Source organism: Cataglyphis hispanica, chromosome 5, assembly GCF_021464435.1.
Source record: "Cataglyphis hispanica isolate Lineage 1 chromosome 5, ULB_Chis1_1.0, whole genome shotgun sequence".
NCBI classification, from domain to species: Eukaryota; Metazoa; Arthropoda; class Insecta; order Hymenoptera; family Formicidae; genus Cataglyphis; species Cataglyphis hispanica.
This window is the reverse complement of record NC_065958.1, coordinates 797,055-820,506: the sequence shown is the minus strand read 5'-3', so window position 1 is coordinate 820,506 and position 23,452 is coordinate 797,055. Positions and strand designations below refer to the sequence as shown.

At 30.2% G+C, this 23,452-nt stretch overlaps 1 protein-coding gene across 3 annotated transcripts in view; it reads right to left on the bottom strand.

Moving 5' to 3' along the window:
- The window catches only part of LOC126849762 (diacylglycerol kinase 1), a 104,543-nt gene that overhangs the window by 11,096 nt on the left and 69,995 nt on the right, over positions 1-23,452 (bottom strand). For all 3 annotated transcript variants that reach the window (XR_007687448.1, XM_050591963.1, XM_050591964.1), the window contains exons 4-8: positions 7,827-7,961; positions 7,302-7,506; positions 6,260-6,421; positions 1,421-1,543; positions 636-685 (exon numbers count right to left, since the gene is read on the bottom strand). Coding sequence is in view for 2 of the 3 variants with exons in the window: in XM_050591963.1 (XP_050447920.1) it covers positions 636-685; positions 1,421-1,543; positions 6,260-6,421; positions 7,302-7,506; positions 7,827-7,961 (675 nt within the window). In the remaining variant the exon portion in view is untranslated. The remainder of the gene's footprint in view (positions 1-635; positions 686-1,420; positions 1,544-6,259; positions 6,422-7,301; positions 7,507-7,826; positions 7,962-23,452) is intronic.

Genomic DNA, 23,452 nt, shown 5'->3' with positions numbered 1-23,452 from the left:
TATATTTTAAGCAATTATTGATATATATATATACATTGCAATTAGATGTAATATTAACGGGTCAACAAATTCCATTGTTATACATAAAATAACATTAGTCAATTTATCCGTACAGGTTTTTGATCTTTCAATTGCCAAGAGGTCAATGATGCGTATCACTAAAGCAACGGAAATTATACTCGTTCCACATAATTCGCATTGTAACGTAGAGGGTACATGTCAATTGACGTGCCTATTATGGGTGCGGCCAACAGAGAGTATGGAACAAGTATTTATCTCTTCTATTAATATCACAACTAGAGCTATTCTATGCTGCTATTGTTACTTAAGTAGCAAAGGTCAATCTATTTTCGCCGTGGAAAAGTCAGTTTTGTCAATATCCCTAAATTGGAATCAAAATGATTTTCATATAATTAATGGTAATATTTTTCGTGCGTTATTTATTTATCTTTTGTAATTATTCCAATATTGCGCGATGACACGACATTTATTCGATTTCTATTTCACAAAAATATTACTCTGACAATTAACAAATATTTTCACTTTATGCAAGCGACGTTGTTAAATATTGTATTACGCGCACGTGTCATTGTGATGCACTCGCACTTAACAGATAACAATCACTCTTTACTCACGTTCGTGTCAAGGACACCATTTCCATCCGTATCATATAGCCGGAACATGACTGAAAAAAAGAAAGCATATGTCACCGAGTTAACGCAAGCCGAAATTGCCATGCAACAAGTTGCAGCTGCACTACAAGTTTAAACGGGATAGACTTGCAGAACAACTGTGGCAGAAAATCGAGGATGACTGCTGGCCGCGAGTCTCTTCATAAATTCTGTTTGTCATTCTTATTTTTTCTCGTATAGATTTCTCATTTTTTTCCTAACATTCTTCTAAAGTTTTTTCTTCGAAAAAAAAAACCATGTATAGGGAAAATTTTTTTTTTTTTTTTAATTTGTATCTTTTAATACATTAGTATTTAAGTATCTTACATGTGAAGTTTTTTGATATTTTTTTTGAAGATGCATATATTGAAAAAATTTATCTTTCGCGATTATTTAAGAAAAGCAAATATGGAATTTTTATAAAAAGATTAAATGTTGAACGTACAAGCTTAATGATACACATGACGATATTATATTTCGCGAAACAATTTTTTCGCTATTTAATGTGTGCATGAATGCAGGGAAATGTTGCTTCGATGAAGTTCTTGTAAAAACAAATCGGGCTCCGTTGCGATTTACATTTTGATTGTTCAAGAAACAATCGCATAACCGTTTTAATCTCGACCATAGAAAGCAACGCGCACCTATTTTAAAGCATTGTTGATCTTCCGCTAATGAATTATTCGGATGAAAGCTCGCGATGTTTCATAAATTTCAAGATGGTCGTTGTCTTTGTGGCAATTACGTACATTCCAGTTTATCCTCCGGTCTGCCGGCTTCCAGGAGAGAGAGATAACAAACGATGTCTTTGAGACTGACTTTAACAGATTGGACATCTATTGTGCTCTGCTTTCTGACAAGATGCCTCATCTCTGCAAAACAAAAATTGATTTTCAACTCAACTTGATATCATATTAGACAGCTTATACTTGTTGGTTAATGAAGACAATTTAATATATTATTATCTATAAAATAACACAAATTGATGCTACAAATTCACAAATTAATTTTAGAGTACATATTGCTATCTTATATATTCCGATATAAAAAAATATCAGACAGTTATAATTATATTAATTTACAGCAAGATCCTAATTATGTATATTTCTCAAATTTTCCAATAATATATATCATTAAATTATATATAAATTAATTTATAAAAATTATTTATAATAAATTATGGTTAATTACCGTTAATTAATTGGTTCCATTCAGATTCGGTTAAATGCAGTTTTAACCGGGATTTCCTTTGACATTGTATTTTGGAAGAGTCGCAATATTTTCGAACGTTAAAGCATCAAGATGTTGGATAAAAGGGAACTCATCAGACTTATGATACGACTGATCTGTCCCGTATTTCGCGGAAAATTCGCGATTCATTCGGATGTTAAATCGGAACGGAAAATCCAGAGCGATTTCGGCAAGAGGATCGAGTAGTATTTTTAGATAAATGTTCACACAGACTTGAGTAATTGTACCTAAAAGTCTAAAGAAAACCTGTTGCTTCGAGCAAACCAACGCGCTGTTATCAATATATATAAGCGATGAATTGGATTTATTGTAATAGATTATTAAAGTGTAATGGCGATTCGTGAGAGAGACAGAGGTCGACGACGCCTAGCCCGTATTTCTGGATCGCCTATTTATATCTGCCGTGTTTAGTTTTGCATGAATCAACGCGACTTTAACATCGATTGGATCGCCGAGGAAAAATTTATTCCTACATGTGGTGCCATGATTTTGAGACTCGATTGTAATTGAACATTAATTTCAATGAGTCCGGATTTCAAATAAAGAAAGCTGTGATTTTTTTTTTGCTTAATTCGTGACAGTTGATATTAGATGTACATTTTTGGTTTTTACAATACAAAAAATTATAGTTTTTGACATCTTGTATGAATTCTAAGTATAATTTACGCATTAATTCGATAATAATTAATTAAGCATTAATTTTGTCTTGAGACAAGATTCATTAATGGATCTTATTTATATAAATATATATCTGTATCCTTATTTCAAGATATCCATAATTTTCGAAAATTTTCTACTATCAAGATGTTTCGATTAATAGAAAAATTTTCATATAATTCCGATAATTCGATTACTCTGCTTCTTATTTTTTGACAATGTCGCGTTCCAGAAGTAATATTTTGTGCGACGATGAAGAAGCTAAAAATAAACTTTCACACGAGACGATGCGTCGCGCGAGCTAACGCAGTCACGCGCTTTATCCACCATGCGGGGCGTATATTTTTTTTACGTTCAAACAATTCAACTTGTTTCAAATAAAAACCGTGAAAAAGCATCGGTAACGATATCTGAAAAAATTATAAATCATTTGGCAACGAGAAAACGCGACGTATTAATCGATTGTGTGGAGATTGGCGATTAATCACACTGCACAACGTACAATATTGTTAAAGTTTTGAGAGAGAATAAATCTATCAGATTATTCTATATGTAATTTTTCTATGGCAATATTTATGTTATCTATACTTTGCGCAATGGAGAATTTTTTTTGTTAATGTCGATGATGAATTTTATCAAACAAAATTTAGAGATAATTTCAGAACGCTACGCATTAGTTACTATTCAGCATTACTTTCCATTAATAAAAGTCCATAATTGTCACAGGAATGAACAATCAGTAATTTAGATTAATTATCATTTGTGGGTGGTAATGTATTGATTATTTGGTTTAGTTGATATTACATGATTAATATATTTACCGCACAATACATGAATTAAAAAGATATTTGAAAGAGAAAAAACACTTTCTCTCTTATAAATTTTATTACAAACTGACGCTTGCGATTATAAAAATTTCCAAAGATAAGTTTTTTGATTAAGTTTTGGAAATTATGTGAATAATTTCTTGTCTATCTTTGATAATTACATTTATTTTGATTATAAATATATTAGAAGATGAGATCTCATCCTTTTCTCTCTCAAGGCTTGTATTCAAAATATTCATCAAATATATTTAAAATAAAGATCAAAATGAAATATATTACTTTTTTTTTAAAGTTGCAAACTTTATTCAAAATCTCGCAGAAGCTTTACTTTAAGTGATCAATACGCCGATGTTTGCTATGATTTCGAAGGTCGTGAAACTATCTCACCTTCCTTCAGCTTCACGCCCGATACATTTGGTAACTGTACCATCTTCTTTTTTACCACTACTAAGACGAATGAGAGAAAATGTTTTCGATCACGAATCGGATTATCTAATCTCTCTGTGGCCGCGAGACATTTGATCAAAACCGGACATATAATAATTCGACTATCGAATTGCGATCGAGATATGTCGATGCACAATTAATGATTCACCTCAGAGAAGCACTTGTTGCTTCTCTTGCGACGCGAGACTCACTGAAAGTGTGGCCTCCGTCAAGAAACTGGTATCATTCTCTCGCGTATTCGTATGACGTCATTTTACCGGCTCATATACCGAGATATAGCTATTTCGGTGGAACCGGCACGCGTACATACACGCACTACGCAAACTCGCACATATGTCACGCGAATTATCTGAAGCGCGCGCTGCCTCCGTGCCATCTGCGATCGATATGGTAGCTCATTAGTGGTAGTAGCTCATTAATTATAGGAACGTAAAATGAAAACGAATTGGCTCCGATCTGTATGGCAAGAAAATGCCGTACATATCGGAGCCAATTCGTTTCCGTATTTAAATTGGCATATAGATCTCAGAGTTTAAAAAAAAAATATATATATAGAAAATATAAGTGTATGATATAAAAGAGAAAGAGAGAGGGCGAGAGAAAATATAAATGTGAAGAGAAAATGAAAACAGAGATTTGGAATGAAACAAAATTTCGTATACATCAATTGAAATAATTTTTCTATTTTTATTCTCCTATAGTTTCTGCATCATATATGATGTATCTCACGATGAAAAACACCTGAGGGAGAATACTCACTTTTTGAAAAACTTGCATGAAAAACGAGATCGAGTCTAAAAGTGAGCTCAGCAGCTTTAAAATGATTCGAGAACTATTATAGCGCTATTGGAAAATTTCTATAAATATTATATATTTTCGGATCATATATTTGACATTTCCCTTTCACGAGTCACGTATACCAAAAGACGATCGGAAAGCTTTAACTTGGCATTCATCACTTCTCATGTTATGTATTTGATGTGGAAACGCGCATGTTTCACGAGAAAACGATAAGATCAGACTCGTTCTTCAAACAGACCCGGAAATAGAACCGGATCGAGTTTTCTCAATCGTATATACACAGCCTTCCGTACGTCATGACATTTCGTAAAGATCAACGCATCTCTCGTCTCACGGCGTACGTAGATATTGTCGTCTAAAATCAGAATTTAAAATAGCAATATCCATTTCCTGTACCTCCCGGAAGGCACAAGTTTATGCGCGGCGATCTCGCGCAAAGACGTGAATAAACATTTCCCTTAAATCCATAACGTAAGCACGATTATTTCCGTCACTTACCGGTGCGTCTTCATTTAAAGCAGACATAAACACTGTATGTTGATGTCTCGCGTGAGTAATTTGAATCGATTGCGTTTTATATGTCATGCGAGCTGGAAAATTGCCCATTCTTTCGTTGATGAAATTCGCAAATTTTCAAATTTTAATCAAATAAAATTCTAATCAAATTCATCACCAAACGCTAACATTCTCTACAACAAAATATACGCATTTTAAAATATTCGCAATATTTTAAAAGTTATCCAGCATCGAATAAAATACATGACATGCTCTGGATAAAAATAACATAAAATGCTATGGAAAAATTCACGGAAACGCATAATGAAGCAAAGAGATGGCTTCGTCGATATCATAAAAACGATATAAAGGATGGTATATATGCGCACGGTATTGTGGTCGTATTTTTTCGATTACGTTGACTGTCGCCCTGATATGGTGAAGTATACTGAAAGAGATGTCACGTCCCTCCAAGCCCGTAATTCACCCGGTATTTACGATCTCAGGCTTTATTTGAGAGTAACGCGTCACTATAAGATCGATGACGACCGAAATGGACCCTTTGTCATACTGCGGTAATACGATCTCTTCAAATAAAAATGAATTCGTGCACCGAATTTCACGGATATGCGAGTTCACTTACGCCGGAAAAGGAATCTTTTAAGCGAGATGATCTATTATCCTTTAATCCCATGTAAAGCTATAATTCAAATAACTTTAATGCAAAATATTCAAGAGGAGCTTTTGATCATGCAGAACCGATTTTTCATCGAGAGCTTCTGAATATAAGCTCCCCCACTTAAAGTAAGAAGAGGGAAAAACGGATGGATTATACTTTTATTATACTACGTTTAAAAGGAATCATCTTCGGATCAGTCTTTAATGAGGAATTTCTCAATTGGACGAATGAAAAATGCAATGTGAAAAAATGTGTAACGGAACAATTAACCTGTGTAATGTGTATGTAAAGATTGAATGTGCGAGCAGAAAAGCTTAGCTTGCAATAATGGTAAAACACATGCCGCTCTTGCGACACACAGTACATTGAATAGTATTGCTCAATGTACCGTTTGGACCATTGGATTCATCGCGGATTCTCGTGCGTCCTACCTTCCAATTTCCCGTTGTTGACGAGGAGGGAATTGTTCGACTTCCTGGACGAATTTCGCGACATTTGGCTGTGACTTGGACTGCTATCTGTGCTCTTTTTCTCTAGCACATCGTAACAGCTGTATGATGTATGGGTGACCGTTAACATCGGATGAACGCTTCCTGAATCGTCCATGTGATTGCGTGAAACACAAGAAAAACAAACAGCATGATCGATCGGTTGCCCAAGTTGATCTTGGTTCTATATGAAGCGGGACCTTCTCGCGGTTCTTTCAAAGATTCATTGACTAAATATTCATTATTCAATGATTCGCACATCTAATGTAAGAGACTATAATCTGAAAATATTCGGAGATAAAAAATACATGTGCATAAAATTTGTTTAAATATATTTAAGAAAATACAAGTTTTTTTTTTTCTATAGCATCTCTAAATCAATTCTTTAAAAAAGTCACAAGTCGATATTTACAATCAAAACGATTTTATTTTATTTTATTGAATGATACCGCCAGCGTTTACGGGAATTCTCATTCAAAGTTTCTTCAGGTCAGATCGATTGTTATTTATTCGCCATTTCGAAGCGAACAATAGCATTCATTTATATGATGCAAAATAAAAAAAATTTAAGTCATCAGAGATCTCATTTGTTTGCCTGTTACTGACCTATTTTATCCAATCGCAAGAGTAAACGTTTACCATAAAAATACAATTTGAGAAACAAAAAAGTTTTGTGGACATAGAGAGGAAAAATATTCGCATTAAAATGATATCAATATTTTATAATTATTTTGAATAATTTTTGATTTTTCAACAACATATATTGTTTGTTTCATACACTTATATATGTATAATTTAATTTTCTTGCTTAAAGGAAAATTTTTCTAGATATTTTGCAAGCAATAATGCTAATAAAATTATAGCTTACTTTTCCTCTTAAAAGGATCCTTTCGTATTACTGTATTCTAATGAACTGACAATCTAACTGTCATGATAGATAATTAACTGTCAGTGTAAAATAATAGCACCAAATATATTTTTTTACCGGTTCGCGTCCTGGAGACTTCGTTTTCCGTTCTGTGATGACCTAGTGCTTGCAATTTTTCCGTAATTCCGTGTATTTTGTCAGCCAATGTAGATCCGCCGTGGGTCTCCGCGGAAGTTCCGCCGGTGCTATTAACGTTACTGCTGGAAGTCGTGTGCGACGTAATTGCGGCACAGGCGGTTGTCGAGGAGAGCACAGCCATCTCCTGGGAAGCAACAAACGTGGATGATAACGCGGCTTTTAATTCTTGACGCACTCGTTTACGCGAGTATCTTTTCTTGTCGTCGAAAAGTGCTCTCGTACGAGATGATACGCTTTTTTCGTCCCAACGTAACATTATTCGCGTCTATGTGCCTCGTGCTACATTAATACTATTTTCTTCTAAATTCTTTTATTTTTTTCTTCGCGCCTGCAATTTATGCTCGCAGCCACTTACAATTATTCACATCAATAAACGAGACACTTTGTTTGTAACAACGATAACACCACTGCAATTTTTATAAATCCAAAAGTGCAATATCATACTTTGAAAGCTTTGCCATCCACCCCGCGCGAGTCTTTCCTGACGAACGAAAGGAAAAGATGTCGGCATAATTCATCCGGTGTATCGATCTCCAGGTAGGAATTCAGAAATTTGCGAAAACCCTCGTAATCAATGTCCTGAAACAGCAAATGCAATAAAGAATTTTTTGAAAAAAAGAGAAATGTAATGTGCTAAATTAAAAGGGCGATGCAAAATATTACATTTTACTTATACATTATAATACAGAGTGTCTCATAACAACATTTAAGGGTAAATTCTTGAGATCATTTTAAGATGACTTTTCCTTAGCAAAAAATATCGAGGCATCAATAATTTCCGTGTTATAAGTAATGAAAGAAGGGCTTTTTGCAAACTAAATTTTTTATAGACAGTTAAAATTACATTCTTTAATTAATTTCAGATAGAGTTTACTTTAGAGAAAGAGAATTTTAATTTAAGGCTTAGTTGCAAAGATAAATAGAAAAAATTGGAGACTTGTAAAAAATGACCTTTTTCAACATTTTCTCTGAAGAAAAATCGTCTCCAAATTATTTTAAGAATTTATCCTTAAGAGTTGTTACAGTCTTTATGAAATATTTCGTATATATTTATACATATGATTATATTCTGAATATATATATATATATATATATATATATATATATATATATATATATATATAGACATTTTAATATTTATTTCATATAATCATCAAGATATATTTCAGATTTGTCTGATAATCCTGAAAAAATTGATCCACTGAATATATTGGATAACTTGATATATATATTTTTAATCATATCTTTAGAAAAAAGGAACAGTTTTATTCGGATATATGACAAATATATATATCTATAGCATTAGAAATAATTGTTGGATTAAAAATTAAATGAGTCGGCAATAGAATTTCTGTGTGCTTTCACAGTCAATAGTCACAGTAATAGAAAGTAATTCTGTCACGACTATTACACAAAAGAAAAGCCGCCGTTAATTAATCCGGTATACGTCCTCTCTCTCTCTCTCTCTCTCTCGCTCGCTCGCTCGCATGTTCATTTCGATTTTGTCCGATTCAAGTGAATTTCATTCAACGGGAGATTAAAGCCCAACGAAACGTGTCGCTTCTGTCGATACAATAAATCCGCAAGATGCGCATTTCGCAAATTGACTGATTACAATTACATCTGGCAACACGCATTTAGATTCCGCATGATTTCGATGGATCGATAGCAATTAATGCAATTAATTATATATGCTCTGTTGATTGCTATTCACGGAATTCATTTGGCATGCCTAAGCCGTGTCTCTCAAGTGAAAAACCTTTTTACGAAAACTATCCGAGGCTTTCGAACAGCGTCTGCATTCGCCAAAGTGAAAAACTGTACAGATAATTTCTAAAAAAAAAAGAAGATTGTCTTTAAAGAATTATGATTAATCCTAAGCAACAATGAAATAATTGAATGAACTATGAGTCATATAAAATAATTTTTTTTGTTATCGAATATTTCTTTTGGGAGTGTAGGATACATGTGTCTTGTATCTAAAAAAAGCAATATTAAGATATTGAATTTAGATAACATTCAATTTTACTAAATGGCAAATCTATCAATACACGAACGTACATATTGGACAGAACGCAAGTCAATTATCCTTGTATAACCATCGTTATTGTCTATTGATACATAGGCGTACTTATTGGACAGAATGCAAGTCAATTATTTTTATAAATTTTTAATTATCGTTATCGTCTGAAATATCGATTATGTAATAATTGAATAAATATAATGAATATAATTATACGTTAGATATAATTATTCGTGATGAAAAGAATGATAATTAAAGCTGATGCAAAGTATAAAAATGCAAATTATTATAATTATAAATTATATTTATTACAAATGTTAATTAGAGAGAAATTATATTTTGAAATATTTACTGAAATATATTTAATTGCATGTATTCTATAAATTCATAAAAATCATAAAATAATTACTAAATAATCGCGATATAAATAATCCTAAACTTATACAATAATTAATAAAATTAACAATCATATCAAATATAAAAGCATATTTAAAGTTTGAAATATTTTCGCACAGCTCACTTTAATTAAAGTAGTAGTCAATTAAAAGTGAATATGGTTTTCACTCCAAGTGGAAAATTAGACAGTAGAAAAGCGTAGAATTGCGGCATCGCTCGTGACACTCGTGAAACTTGCATCCAATTTATACAAAATCAAAATTACGCGTATCTTTGCGCAAACTTCTTGAAACTGACAAAAAATTGGCCGATCCCGAAAACACGAACCAAGTTCGCTCGACCAAATCTGCATAGATATTGGGTCTATCAACCGCAAACCAGCACGCATCTATCTCCTAGCCAAATTTCATTTGGCACTGAAATACGCTGTGAATACTGCTTCACCTTGTAGATTGGGATAGGAGGAGCGGAAAACGTGATTCGATGCGGGAACAGTAGTGGCCGAGGAGCTTATTCCGCGGTTTACACCATTTAATCAATGATTTTCCGCTCAATTAATAGTCAGACAGTACTGCGTGATTTGTTCGCATCATTGTCAATTTTCAAAGATTGATGCTCTTGTTTCTAACAATTGATCATTTGGATATCCAAAGTATTGAAACTAGGAACATCTGCAAGTAGCAATTAAAATTTAAAAAAAGTAAAAATATATAAGAATTTAGAGTTACAATCACAAAAAAAGTTTAGTATATAATTCAGATACGACTTAACATAACAAATAAATGAAGAAATACATTATTCGAATATATTTGATCATTTGACTATTTAGAGCATAAAATTATAAGATTTTTCGATTACTATGATTTTCTCTCACAGTAATTATAGTTATACAAATATAAAAATAAATAACAAATAATAAAAAAAAAAAAATCTGATAATAAATTAGATTTTTTGACATTTGAATTAAAAAAAGTTATTATTTTATCCATCCTAAACTTGCCAACTTAAAGATATCACCAAAGATATCATTAATTAAAACATTTTATCTTTTAAAGAGTCTATTTTATAATGTGTAATCGTTAAAACTTTCAATTTGAGTAGAAAGTAAAATGAGCAATTTCATCAAAAATGAGATTTGTGAAATGCTGACCTAGTTTCGAATTTTATTTAAGTAGGTTTGAGAGAGAGAGAGAGAGAGAGAGAGAGAGAGAGCCCTTTTGTGACATTTATCGATACTCTTGACCAAGGACAGAGGGCGTCGCCTTTTAGCTTTTTTGCTCTGTTAAACCTGTGCTATGAGCAATAAAGTCGCAAGTAGGGGATGGTTGCAAAAGGCGCGGTTTATGCTACGTCGTTGAAAATAAATTTGTAACAATCGCGAATGTATTTGACGGGATAAAAATGTCAATTATCAAGTTTTAGCTCAAAGTTTTATTTTTCATCGTTTTTATCCCTTTTATAAAATAATAATAAAATTTTTACTTCGATAATTGTGTAAAAAATATTTATGTCCTTCGATTAATAAGTTGACTTGATTAATTGAGAAAACTATGAACAGTTATTATTAGCCTATTATTATTAAAAACCATCTTGCCTCACGATAAGTCATTCTTCCGTTCTAATTTACAAGATCATTGTAGCGCTTGTGACATTGTATGCTAAATTAGATGGAAATTCTTCGACCTTATACTTTGAATTAAGTTTTATAAGTAGAGTCAAGTAACTTCGGAAAAGCTTTGGTTTTATTTTAGCAACTGATCTACATGATCAGGTTTAATGAATAATAAAAAAAGTACACATTTAAAATAAAAAGCTATTGTATTTATTTATTTTATTAATTAATCCTATAATCTTGCATTTAATTGGAAACGTAACAAATGATAATATTAAAACATGAACGTGGATAGAATAATTATGATCAATATATCATAAATTAAGTTTTTTTAATCAATTATGTTATATTATATTTCATAAAATAAAAATTATAGATATAATTTGACAAATTTTGAGCGCAATAATGTCTTTGCTCATTCAAAATGTTTGTTCTAAGTTTTCGTTTCAAGCTCTGACATTAATTAAAAAATTCTAATTAAAAACTGAACAATATATATATATATATATATATATATATATATATATATATATTTTCTGCAAACCTTTTCTTCTATTCGCAGAACTTTTTTGAGCGATATTTCTTTATTGATAAGAGTTCAACCAGATTTTAATCTGATTTCTATCGAATATGGAATTTTCCTATGTCGGTGGAATATCTGGATTTACTACTGAGCTTTTAACATGCATGCGCCTGTTGGCGGTATAATCCTATCTTGTGCTTCAATCACGTAGCTATAGTACATATGTTCAAATATATTCATTTATCGACATTATGCAATTAAAAAGATTTAATTTCAAAGATTTATTTTTAATTAACTAGCCGACTTCGTATCTTTTACTTTGTAGTTTAATTACATATGAGTTTGTTACAGACATTCAATTTGGTAAGCAATTACTGATATATATAAAATTTAAAACAAATAAACAATTTAAAACAAATAAATTTAGAATTGGAACATCGTATGATTGTGGCTCTTTTTGTTCTAATTTTGAAAGTCATCAATTAAAATGAAGATTGATGCAGGATACATATCATACATATATGTGTCCAGTTTTAAATAGTTAAATTTGCTTAACATATATTAACCTAAATTGCATATATATATATATATATATATATATATATATATATATATATATGACTTAGATATATATAAATTTTCTAATTAATAATATTATTTGATTATTAAATTTCAAAATATGAAAAATTTGATTATTAAATTTCATATATTAACACGTCCAGATAAAAAATATAAATTGTGATGATATTGAAATATATTGTTTGATTTATGATGGAAATTAAAATGTGTGTTACCTCCAGTGCAACATATTTTATTGCAATTTTGATTATATACAAAATAGATGTACGTAACTTGCTTCTATAAGTATATAATAATATATATAATATGAATAATATAATACACTATGTAATACAATAATATAATATGAATAAATATTATATATAATAATATATAAATATATAAATATATAAGATCGATAATTATAATTGTTGATAATTGTAAGAGATTGATTTCTGATTTCTCTCTGTACTATTCTCTAACATAAACATAAATAATAATAAAAATAATAATAATAATAATAATAATAATAATAATAATAATAATAATAATAATAATAATAAAATAACAACAAAAGTATGGGAATGCGACATTGGTAAAATTCATATTGCTTTTGAGGATATTGCGATATATCGAGGACGCCACATTTGCACAATCGCATAACAAATCATTTTATGAAATAGAGCACATTTGCTAAGCGAGAGAATATTCACATGAATGGCACAGGAGGCGGCCATTAAGCTTTAGGGATAGAGTGCAAGAGAGAGAGAGGATGAAATTCAAAGGGAGGGAAACGAGGTCATCCTGAATGGTTACGTAAGGGTGCGGTGGTGACGTCAGAGCAGCGATGACGTCATTGTGAAAGCGTCATAACTGCGGGAAAAATAGGTCGCAAACGGAGAAGGTGAAAGCGAGAAAGAAACAGTCCCAACGCATCTCTCGTTCGTTCGATATTGACAAATGTATGTTCTCAATTAAGTTAAAAAAAATTAAAAAAAAAAAAAAATGTTATTTGGTAGACTTATTTTTTTTAAATTTTAATTTTATAAATGACAATCTCTCTTAAACTTTTTTAGAAATTTTCTAAGTAAAAAAAGACAGTAATAATAAAAATATTTTTATTTTTGAAATAATAGCCTTTCCTATATATTGTAGAATATAATAATAATAATTTAGATTTCTACTTTTATATTTTAGTTACACATACATTTGACTTTAATGAAATTTTTGAATTCGAGAATTAATTATTACAATATTTGATATTGCGAATGTAAAAATTACGGAAGAGAGGAGAACTTTCAGTAAAATTTTCACTGAAAGAAAAATCATTTCTTTCAAGAATAAGTGGGCAATTTTTTAAAAAATTTTAAAAAATTGACATTTAAATTAAAATCTCAGAAAAATGTATCATTCACAAAATAATACTGTGTGATATGAAACTGGCGAAAAGTGCAACGAGTTATTATATCTTTCTTGCACTTCCGTTTGCTGAAAAATATATAGGTACAACATAAAAGAGAAAGAAAGCAAATGCGATGCGTTTGGCTTTTTACATCCATGCTTAATATAAAACATGTATCGATATATTTATCAATGTCATGATAATTTTCAGAATCCACAATACCACGAAATCAATCGATTTTCATGAATAATTTATAAAACAACATTTGCTTACACTTTGATCGTGTTCAAACATACGACGAGAGTGTCGACGGCTTTTATATATGTTGGGCTAGGCAATAAAAATAAACATGCCACTAACGAAAATACCAAAGCAGATATGCTATGGCAGCTTTGAGCATTCAAAATCGCGATTACTGCAACTGTATCTTCCCCAAGATCAAAAATAGCAATTGACCCCGATCGCGATTAAGTCTATGTTGTATTGCGAATAGATAAACGACGATATTATAGTCCGTCATTCTTTGTTCCATCATTGTTTACATCAAACAAGGTTAATCAAGTATTGAGTTAATCAAGTCAATTTTATAGCTTTCCATCATAACGTGTTATTCTGCCTTTCATACGAGTAATATTAGCGTGTTTAAAGTATCGTTATTGATCTTATCTCGTTATAGCAGAGATATATAATGTTATAGCAGTTATATATACATTTCTCAAATAACGACAATAAGTTTAGAGCATCAGAGTTTTTATACGAACAATAAAATTTAAATATAACTTCTCCAGAGGTATTAGAATTTTACAACGAAAATAATTTTCTTTTGTTTACGCGTGTGTATTGAGGAAGATATTATTCTTTATTCATCCATAAAAGCTTTTATTATCGCGCGAAAAAGAGTTTACTATCATTGATGTCTCTCGATACATATAATAAAATAAGTTGAACCTCTGTAATGATATCCCCGGTTACATTCAATGCAGATCGAGCTTTTCATCTCATATGTGTGAACGGTACTTAAGAGCAGCCTAACATGCTCGTATATACACACTGCGATCGTAATCATTGGATAGGGGGTAGGTCGCAAGATAAACAATTTAAGCATCAGGAATAGCTCAATTGTCCATATACCTGGTTATAAGAAGACCCTAAAGGCTGCTCTCGAGGCGGGGTGACTTCAATTAAAAGCTCTTACGCCGCGGACGCCCACACCCTGCTCAAACATAATAAACTTCTCACCCTCACCTCTTTGTACAATCCTCGCGACCAGGATATATCACATTACACACATTTTTTTGCGCGCATCCTGCGCTTTATGTATACATGGCGTTCTTTACGCGGTTTACAAATGACCGTGCTGTAACTCGTAGCGCTTGCCATATATCCATTTCCGGCGCAAACGAGCATATATAATAACTCATATCCGTCCTTTCCCTATTTCGCCTTTTTTCTATCCCTAAAAAAACGGCTTTTTTATGAAAAATAAAATAACAAGTCTCATTTTTTTTCTTTCAAAATTTTATTTTATTTTAAATATTAAAGATATTTAATATTTTTATATTTTGATTACCGTAAATTGATTTTCCAATATTTTTAATTGTTTAGATGATAGATTTAAATTAGCCATTATTAATTTAAATGTAGCTCGCATTCCAATTGGCTATATAGTTATATAATTAATAATTAACTATTTTGAATTAATAAAAATTTAATTTTGTTGTGCATCTAATTGAAAATTTTCCGGATTATGTAAAGTTTGATGTAATGAGCCGTAAAAGTTTCATTAATTCATTAAAATCATTAAAAAAAAAAAAAAGATTAAAAAATAAGAATTTAAATTTTTTAATTATAAAATAATTAACAAAAAAAGTAAAAAGAAAATAATGTTAAAAACATAATAAAAAAAAACATTTTTTCAATTTTTTTTTATATCAGAAAAAAAATGTTTTTTTTTTCTTTTTACATCTGTCACACTAATGCAGGGAATAAGTAAGTTCAACTATGTGATCATATTTCGAAAAATTATTGCCATATATGTACTAATCTTATTTTCTATTTGTGCTATTATTATCGCTGTTACATATCATTGCGCAGACAAATTGATCTGTGTGATGACAAAAGTTGAATGTTGCTTAACGACAGTTCATGATATTTAATATTTTTTTTTTAGCATGGAGGAGTGAATTTTTTAATTTTTTTTTTAAGAGATTGTTAAAATGGGAGTCTTAGTCTACAGAAATTCAACTCACATTGGATTTATCAAAGAAATGAATTCATCTTATTGTTAATCGTGATAGTATTGAATAGCAAATGTTAATGAGCGCAATTGACGAGATAAATTCTTTGAAAGTAGGAGTTAAAAACTCCTACTTTCCAAAAATAATATAGTAATCTTACTATATTATAGAAGATTTTCCAGTCAACTTGTTAAATATTGTTACTTTATTTAAGAAAAAAATATATACTTTTGCTGATGTTTGATATTTTTTGCTTTTAATAATTCCATAAATAAAGTAACAGCTCCATCAGATAATTTCAAAGCAATAATTAAAACGGTAATAATACCGACGATATAAACTGATATTTGTTTTTATAAGAATATTTTTTGACGAAATAGCGCAAAAAGTCAACATTCAAGAATCACCCATTGCGATTGCTAGCATAATAGTTTCTTTTACGGAGTTAAGATTTATTTTTTAGTCTGCTTCTCGTTATGCAGCTCATTTAAAAGTTTCGAGCTTTTCTGATATTTTCTAATTTACAGTTTGTATGCAGGAGCATCTTATATTTCGCGCGTAAGAGAAAGCTTATTATTTTATGCCACGCTTCTCGATCAGATTTATATCTCTTGTGCTCTACTTGGAAACTGCAAAGTTTCATTGTCGTGTGTGGGGCAGCCTCTTCGTCTTGCACAAGTTCGTAAAGACATATCCGATTGTCGTATTCGATAGAGTGTCGCAAATCAGATGGCTATTCTATTGATTCAATTCAATATGATTCATATCGAGTCTTTATGGAGCGAGTCTTCGACTCGTCGCCGTCTGTTGGCGATCCAAGTTTTGGCCAAATAAATCAGTTACACCTCGCGCATCGAAATTACCATTTATTTATGCACTGCCAAGGGAGATAACGCGTTCACCAAATACAATTTTGCATATGTCGCATTTTCATTATTTATTGCACTTTGATTACGTAAATCGAATTAGCTTTATGTGTTTAACGTCGTGTTTCGCTCTATGTTATCGTGTAATGAGGTATTATATAATTCGTGTATACATTCAATGACGTTCGTATACATTCATGCACGTTGAGATACTATTAAGTATTTCAATGTCGAATGCAAGTTTTTAACTCCTACTTTCAAAGAATTTATCTCGTCAATTGCGCTCACTAACATTTGCTATTCAATACTATCACGATTAACAATAAGATGTGAATTCATTTCTTTGATAAATCCAATGTGAATTGAATTTCTGTAGACTAAGACTCCCATTTTAACAATCTCTTAAAAAATAATTAAAAAATTCACTCCTCCATGCTAAAAAAGATATAAAATATTAAATATCATGAACTGTCGTTAAGCAACATTCAACTTTTGTCACGTTTCACAAATATTACTGCAGGTAATATACCGCTTTTACTTTAAAAAGTTTTATTATAAAACTTTTATTATTTTATCAGAAAAATATTTAGTGTAATTAAATACACGTGACAGATAATACGCGGCAGATAATAAAGGTATCTTCAAGTTTTAACATCGCAACGCAGGTATGTTAAATTTGTGATGAAATATTATAAAGTGTCTTTGACTCGATTCAAAGTATGTGGTTTTATTGCGTTCTTTTATCGAGAAATTAAATAGAATATTTATGTTGAACGACGGGGTTAAGGTTCTATCTTTAAACACAAATTTCTTCTTGTTTTCATAAAATTGTAACGAAACATATGTATTTGATCTACTCTTCGGGCATGATACGGCATGTGTAATACGCTACGTCATCCCTTCAAAGAGCTATTGTCTGCCGCAGTAAAGGAAAGCTTGCATTTTCCACTACCGTAAATTCTAAAATAAAACGGTTGAAAGTTGAGTAAAGCGTAAGACTGCAAGAGAAATTATAAAAATTTTTTATTGTTATTTATTCCGACAATTGTTGAAAAACATTTATATACAACTAATTCGATAATTTAATATACGACGTCAAACTGCCGAAAGATTAATGTTCTGATGCACACCATTAAATTTTCATTTGCTATTGCATTTTCAGCTTATCTATAAGTTAATATGATTTAAAATGACATTTAAACTTGATATATGACTTACGCTGCTAAATATAAATTAAAATAATAATATTATATCATGCTTATATAAAATATATTTAATAAAAACATATATGCGTGTGCAAGAGTATGCATTTCTAAAGTAGAGAGAAATTTTAATTATTATTTAATTATCCTATTATTACAAATATGTAATTTTTAATATAAATGTCATGATCAATTCATCTCTTTTTCGAGTTGAGGATTTGCATATGATTATGCATATTTACATTACCTTATAGAATAAGCTTATATAATTGTTATTTGTTCATGAATTGAGTTAAATAAATAATATATAAATAAAAAAATACTATCATTATTTCGTGTTTTTTTTAAAAAGTATTTCTGTCTAAAATAAGTAATCTATACGGGATGACAAATGTCCGCTAAGAATAAAATATTAATATTACCGAGAATGTCAATTCTTATATCGTAATATAGAATTTGTATGATTTATATGTGTGTGAAAAAGCCAATATTATATAGCAGAGTTCCTACGTTGACATTTCAAAGGCATTGACATGCAAACTTGTGTTCAAGAAACAATTATTATTTTTCGCTCATCGTTCTACATTAAGAGATTTCTTTTCTTCGAAACTTTTCTTAACAAGATGGACATTTTGACTTTGTGTATGTGTGCATTATATATTCATACATTAAAAAAGAAGTATTCCAGGAAAAAATACAACTTTATGTCTCAATTTTTTGCAACAGTAGCAGTTCTTATTGTTCGTTAAAATTTAAGTAGTATAAGTCAAACTTATTGTTGTTTCGCACATTTAAAAAGTTTCAAAAGAAAATTAAAATAGGGTGTCTATAAAGATTGTACTAACACTGAATGGATAGAGCGCAGTAAACTGAGTACATCCTTTATTATTTTGCAATTTTTTTCCAAGAATTATTAAAATATTAATTAAAAAGGATTAAATAAGTGCGTATTTCACGCGGTTAAACTGTGTGTCACACGGCAAAAAAAAAAAAAGATTTTTATTACGAAATATTTCGTTAACAGTTTATCATAATTATAACAAATTTGTCGATTATTTATATAATAAAACGTAGAGTTCAATGCGTTATCCTATATGTAACAACATAATGATCTTAATGATCACAGTACATTAATATTTATGTCATAATGTTAAATATGCAACAATCATAAAAAAGGTTAAAAAATAAATACGACATTAAATTGAGGGCTCTTCAGAATACATCCTCGCAAAGCCATTTTTATTTATAAACGATATGTCAATTCGTAGCGTATTTTCTTACAAGTAGGCCGTCAAAATTTTTTTCAATGCGAATTTGGACTTTTTGCACATAGTGTTGTTGATTGGTCGAGTTTTTGTCGTAAAATAATTATTAATATATTCGCTTTATTATTATTATATATCTTCTCCCTTCACACGTCAAATTAAAAAAAAAAAGTGTTTTATAGTTTTATTTTATTATAAAATGAAAGAAAGAAAGCTCGCTGCATCTCATTCCGAAAAAAAATTCTAACCTAATCCAAATCTATTTCTGATTTTAATGATTGAAATTAGGTTTGGGAAATTAGGTTAGAATCCTTTCGGGATGGAGATGCATAGGGAAGAACTCTGCCCACATTTTCACTTTATAATATATATATACACATACATCGTATACAAGGTGCGGAAAAATACCGAAACCCTAAAATATCTCAAAGTGATTTGGTTTTGGAGGGAAATGTATATAAAAGCTTCTGAAAGAGCTATCTGACTGCTCAACTAGATTTTGGGCCTGGAGTTCAGTTTAGGCAGAAAGACTCAAATCGATTTTTTCACGTAGGAATATTTTTTATTGCGGATTTAGATTCAAAACATGTTTTTACATCTGACATAGCGGAAATAAATATTTAGGTCCGAGATCTCTTTTGGGCTCAATGTGGGCTTTGCGCTCCAACGCGACAAAAAAAAAATATAAATTTTTATCAAAAAACTTGATTGGACCCAGAAGGAGCCTCGGAAATGTTTGTCGGCTTTGTCAGATGTAAAAACATGTTCTGAACTTAAATCCGTAAAAAATCCGATAAAAAATATGGGTCCCTACTTGAAAAAAAATCGACTTGGATCAAACTAGACTCTGCGTCTAAAATCTAGATGGTCAGTCAGATAGCTCTTTCGATACCGAAAAACTTTTTTATTTAACATTTTCGTCCAAAATCTATTCTCTTCGAGATATTTTAGGGTCCCGTATTGTTTCCGCATTCTATATTGTGTGTATGAGTACTTTTTAGTACTAATGTTAGAAAATTATCTTTTATTCATTAAACTTATTTCGTTAATAACTTTTTAATAAACAGTGAGCAATTAAAATCTTTACTCAGGACAGTGTATTTGATAATATATATTAATTGCCATTGAAATCTGTGAGGTCGACCCTAATTTGCATAATTACCATCGTTTTTTAGCAATAAAAAGTTATACTATTAATTAATAACGATAGCATATTTTTATGCATAGAATATCTCTCATTACAAGTGAATAAATATACAAATTAAAAATAAAAATGAATATCTATAATCGTATAAGTTTCCTGATGCTTAGTCATAGTAATTCGTAATCGTAATTAACTGTGTTTTCGCGAGTGAATCTTGAGTGTTATCAAAAATAAATAATTAAAAGGAAACTCGAGAAGACATAACGGCGGAATTACTATGCAGTAAGTAATCTATGTATAATTCCATTAATTTGTCATTTGTTTTTTTATAAAATTAATTACTTTTCTTCGCGATAGAGACGCAATTTGTTGCTAATTTGTTGTTTTAATCTAGAATTTATTTGCAAAATAAATTTAAAAAATAATCGCAAATGTTTCAACCTCTATATAACTATAAAATAAACTACAAAATATAGCTACAAAAATAAAATAAAAAATTAATTGTGCTCTTTTTCGATTTTGATATTAAAAACATTTTCGAATAACTTGTTTTCATGTTTAGCGATGATTTAGTGCTTTATGATTTGTCATTTGATTACTTTACTGTATCATATGATTATAGATTATAATATTCTCTAGTTGACACATGTTTATTAAAATTTAATATTTTCAAATTTTCTATTTGTAATATCATTGCAATTAAGCATTGCAAATACTTTTGATGTCTGTTTTTGTTTTTTTTACGATTTGTTTTTCAAATTACAATTCATTGGCAATGTTTTTTTTTTTTATGCAAATGTTAGTTAATGTGTATGAGATCAGTATGCACTACCTTTAATAAATAAATTTTCTGCTAATTGATAGGAGCAATAAATTTGAGATTAAAGCAAAAAATCAGCAACAAATTATCATTTAATTAAGCCATATATCCGAATTCGATGAACTATTAACGAAGATCGGCGTTAGTCTTATCAAAGCGCGTAACGCGAAAAGGAAGCAATACGCGCTCAGTTTCCGTGAGTCTGACAGGCGAATATACATATTTCATCTAAATATACAGTACGCTGACTGGTCCGTGCTCCCAAAATAACCGACCGCTGCGTTTGTTTTCGCAATGACGACTATGCGGTCGTACAATTCCGTACGCATTTGACGTGTTTGCGTGCAGGAGCGTATTGCGACATGTTGTTGCGCATACGAATACGACAGACACAAAGTGGAAATCATGCGTGCACAAAGTCGTAAAGGAATCGCGTCCTTACACAAGATGTATTTGTCCAATAACGAATATTAAAATCTTAAATTCAAATATTAAATTCCGATAGAGCGAGTTCCGAAAGACTTTGTCGAGATTGCATAGAGAGAAAAGTAGGAGAATAAATAGAAAATTTCGTAAAATATAACGTTAAGTAAAAATTTACGATATTATTAGATTACTTTTGATTTTGATTAAATATTAGCGAATTTTTAGACGAAAAAATTCATGATAATAAATAATACATAATGAAAAAATATATAAATTATTTAAAAATAATTATTAAAAAATTAAAAATAATAATTAAAAATTATATATAAATAATTTAAAATATATTAATTTAAATATATTTACTTTTTCGTGTGAATTATTTGAGGCTCTTTTTTTTTCTTTTTTAAACTTCCGTAGTTAAGGGAAGTATCGTCAGGATGCGAAATATAAAACTGGTTTAAGCACAGATGTAAAGGCAGATTATATTCAAATATCGTCGACGAGATGGATCTAGCTGCAAAAAAATGGAGCAATTTAGAATGATAATTTGAATACAGCATAATCTGACGATACACCAGCTTTATTTCTACTCGTCCATCTACGCCAGAGATCAAGGTATAAACTGCGTATTATGCATCACTGGATTGGATGAGCCCAAGCCCAGTCATTACACGTGGAATACATATATATATATATATATATATATATATATATATATATATATATATATATGATAGCTACGAAATAGTTACGAAAGCACATTGCTGATGAAAGAGATATATCGGCATACATACAGATTGCATTTAATGCTTTTTTTATTAATATTATACTCATATGTCAGAATAGTTTTTCCACAACATTATTTTTATAACGTGTGTATAATTTGGAGATTTAAAAAATATATGATTCCAAAACACCTTTCATGCGCGTAATAAAAATAATAAATCTCTCTTTGCTTTCTACGATGTATATGTGCATTTTGCTATACTCGATATTATATAGAGTGTACGTCGTGAAAAATGGATTGGTTAGAAATATGTTGAAATACAAGGTAATATGTTATCTTTACAGCATTATTTAAAACGCAAATTTTGATATATTTTGGAGCGAGATTTATGACCTGTATATATGAATAAATTCTTTTTCTAATTGACAAAATCTTTATGTGAGAATAAAAAGATTCATTGTTTTGTACATACGCGAAATCTTCTTGCATAGTTTAGAAATAGTTTAGGATATACAAAACTGAATAATTGTATGAGATTAATTTATAGAAATTATTAATGTAGCTTTATTGTATATAAATAAGTTATAAGTTTAAATAGATTGTGTGACGTCGCATCACAGATGCAATTGCGAGTGCGTCGACCTCAATTTCAACCTCATCCTGAGCAAGCGCTGAACTGCAGATAGTGACGTCATTGATGAAATCCCCCTTTCGTATCCATGGAAACAATATACTTTTATATAATACATACAGCAAATTTTTGAAAAGGTCAATATTCCACAAAAAAAAATATGTATATATGTATATATATAAAAAATAAAAATAAATAAAAATAAATATGTATAACAAATTTTCTTGTTTCTTTTAAA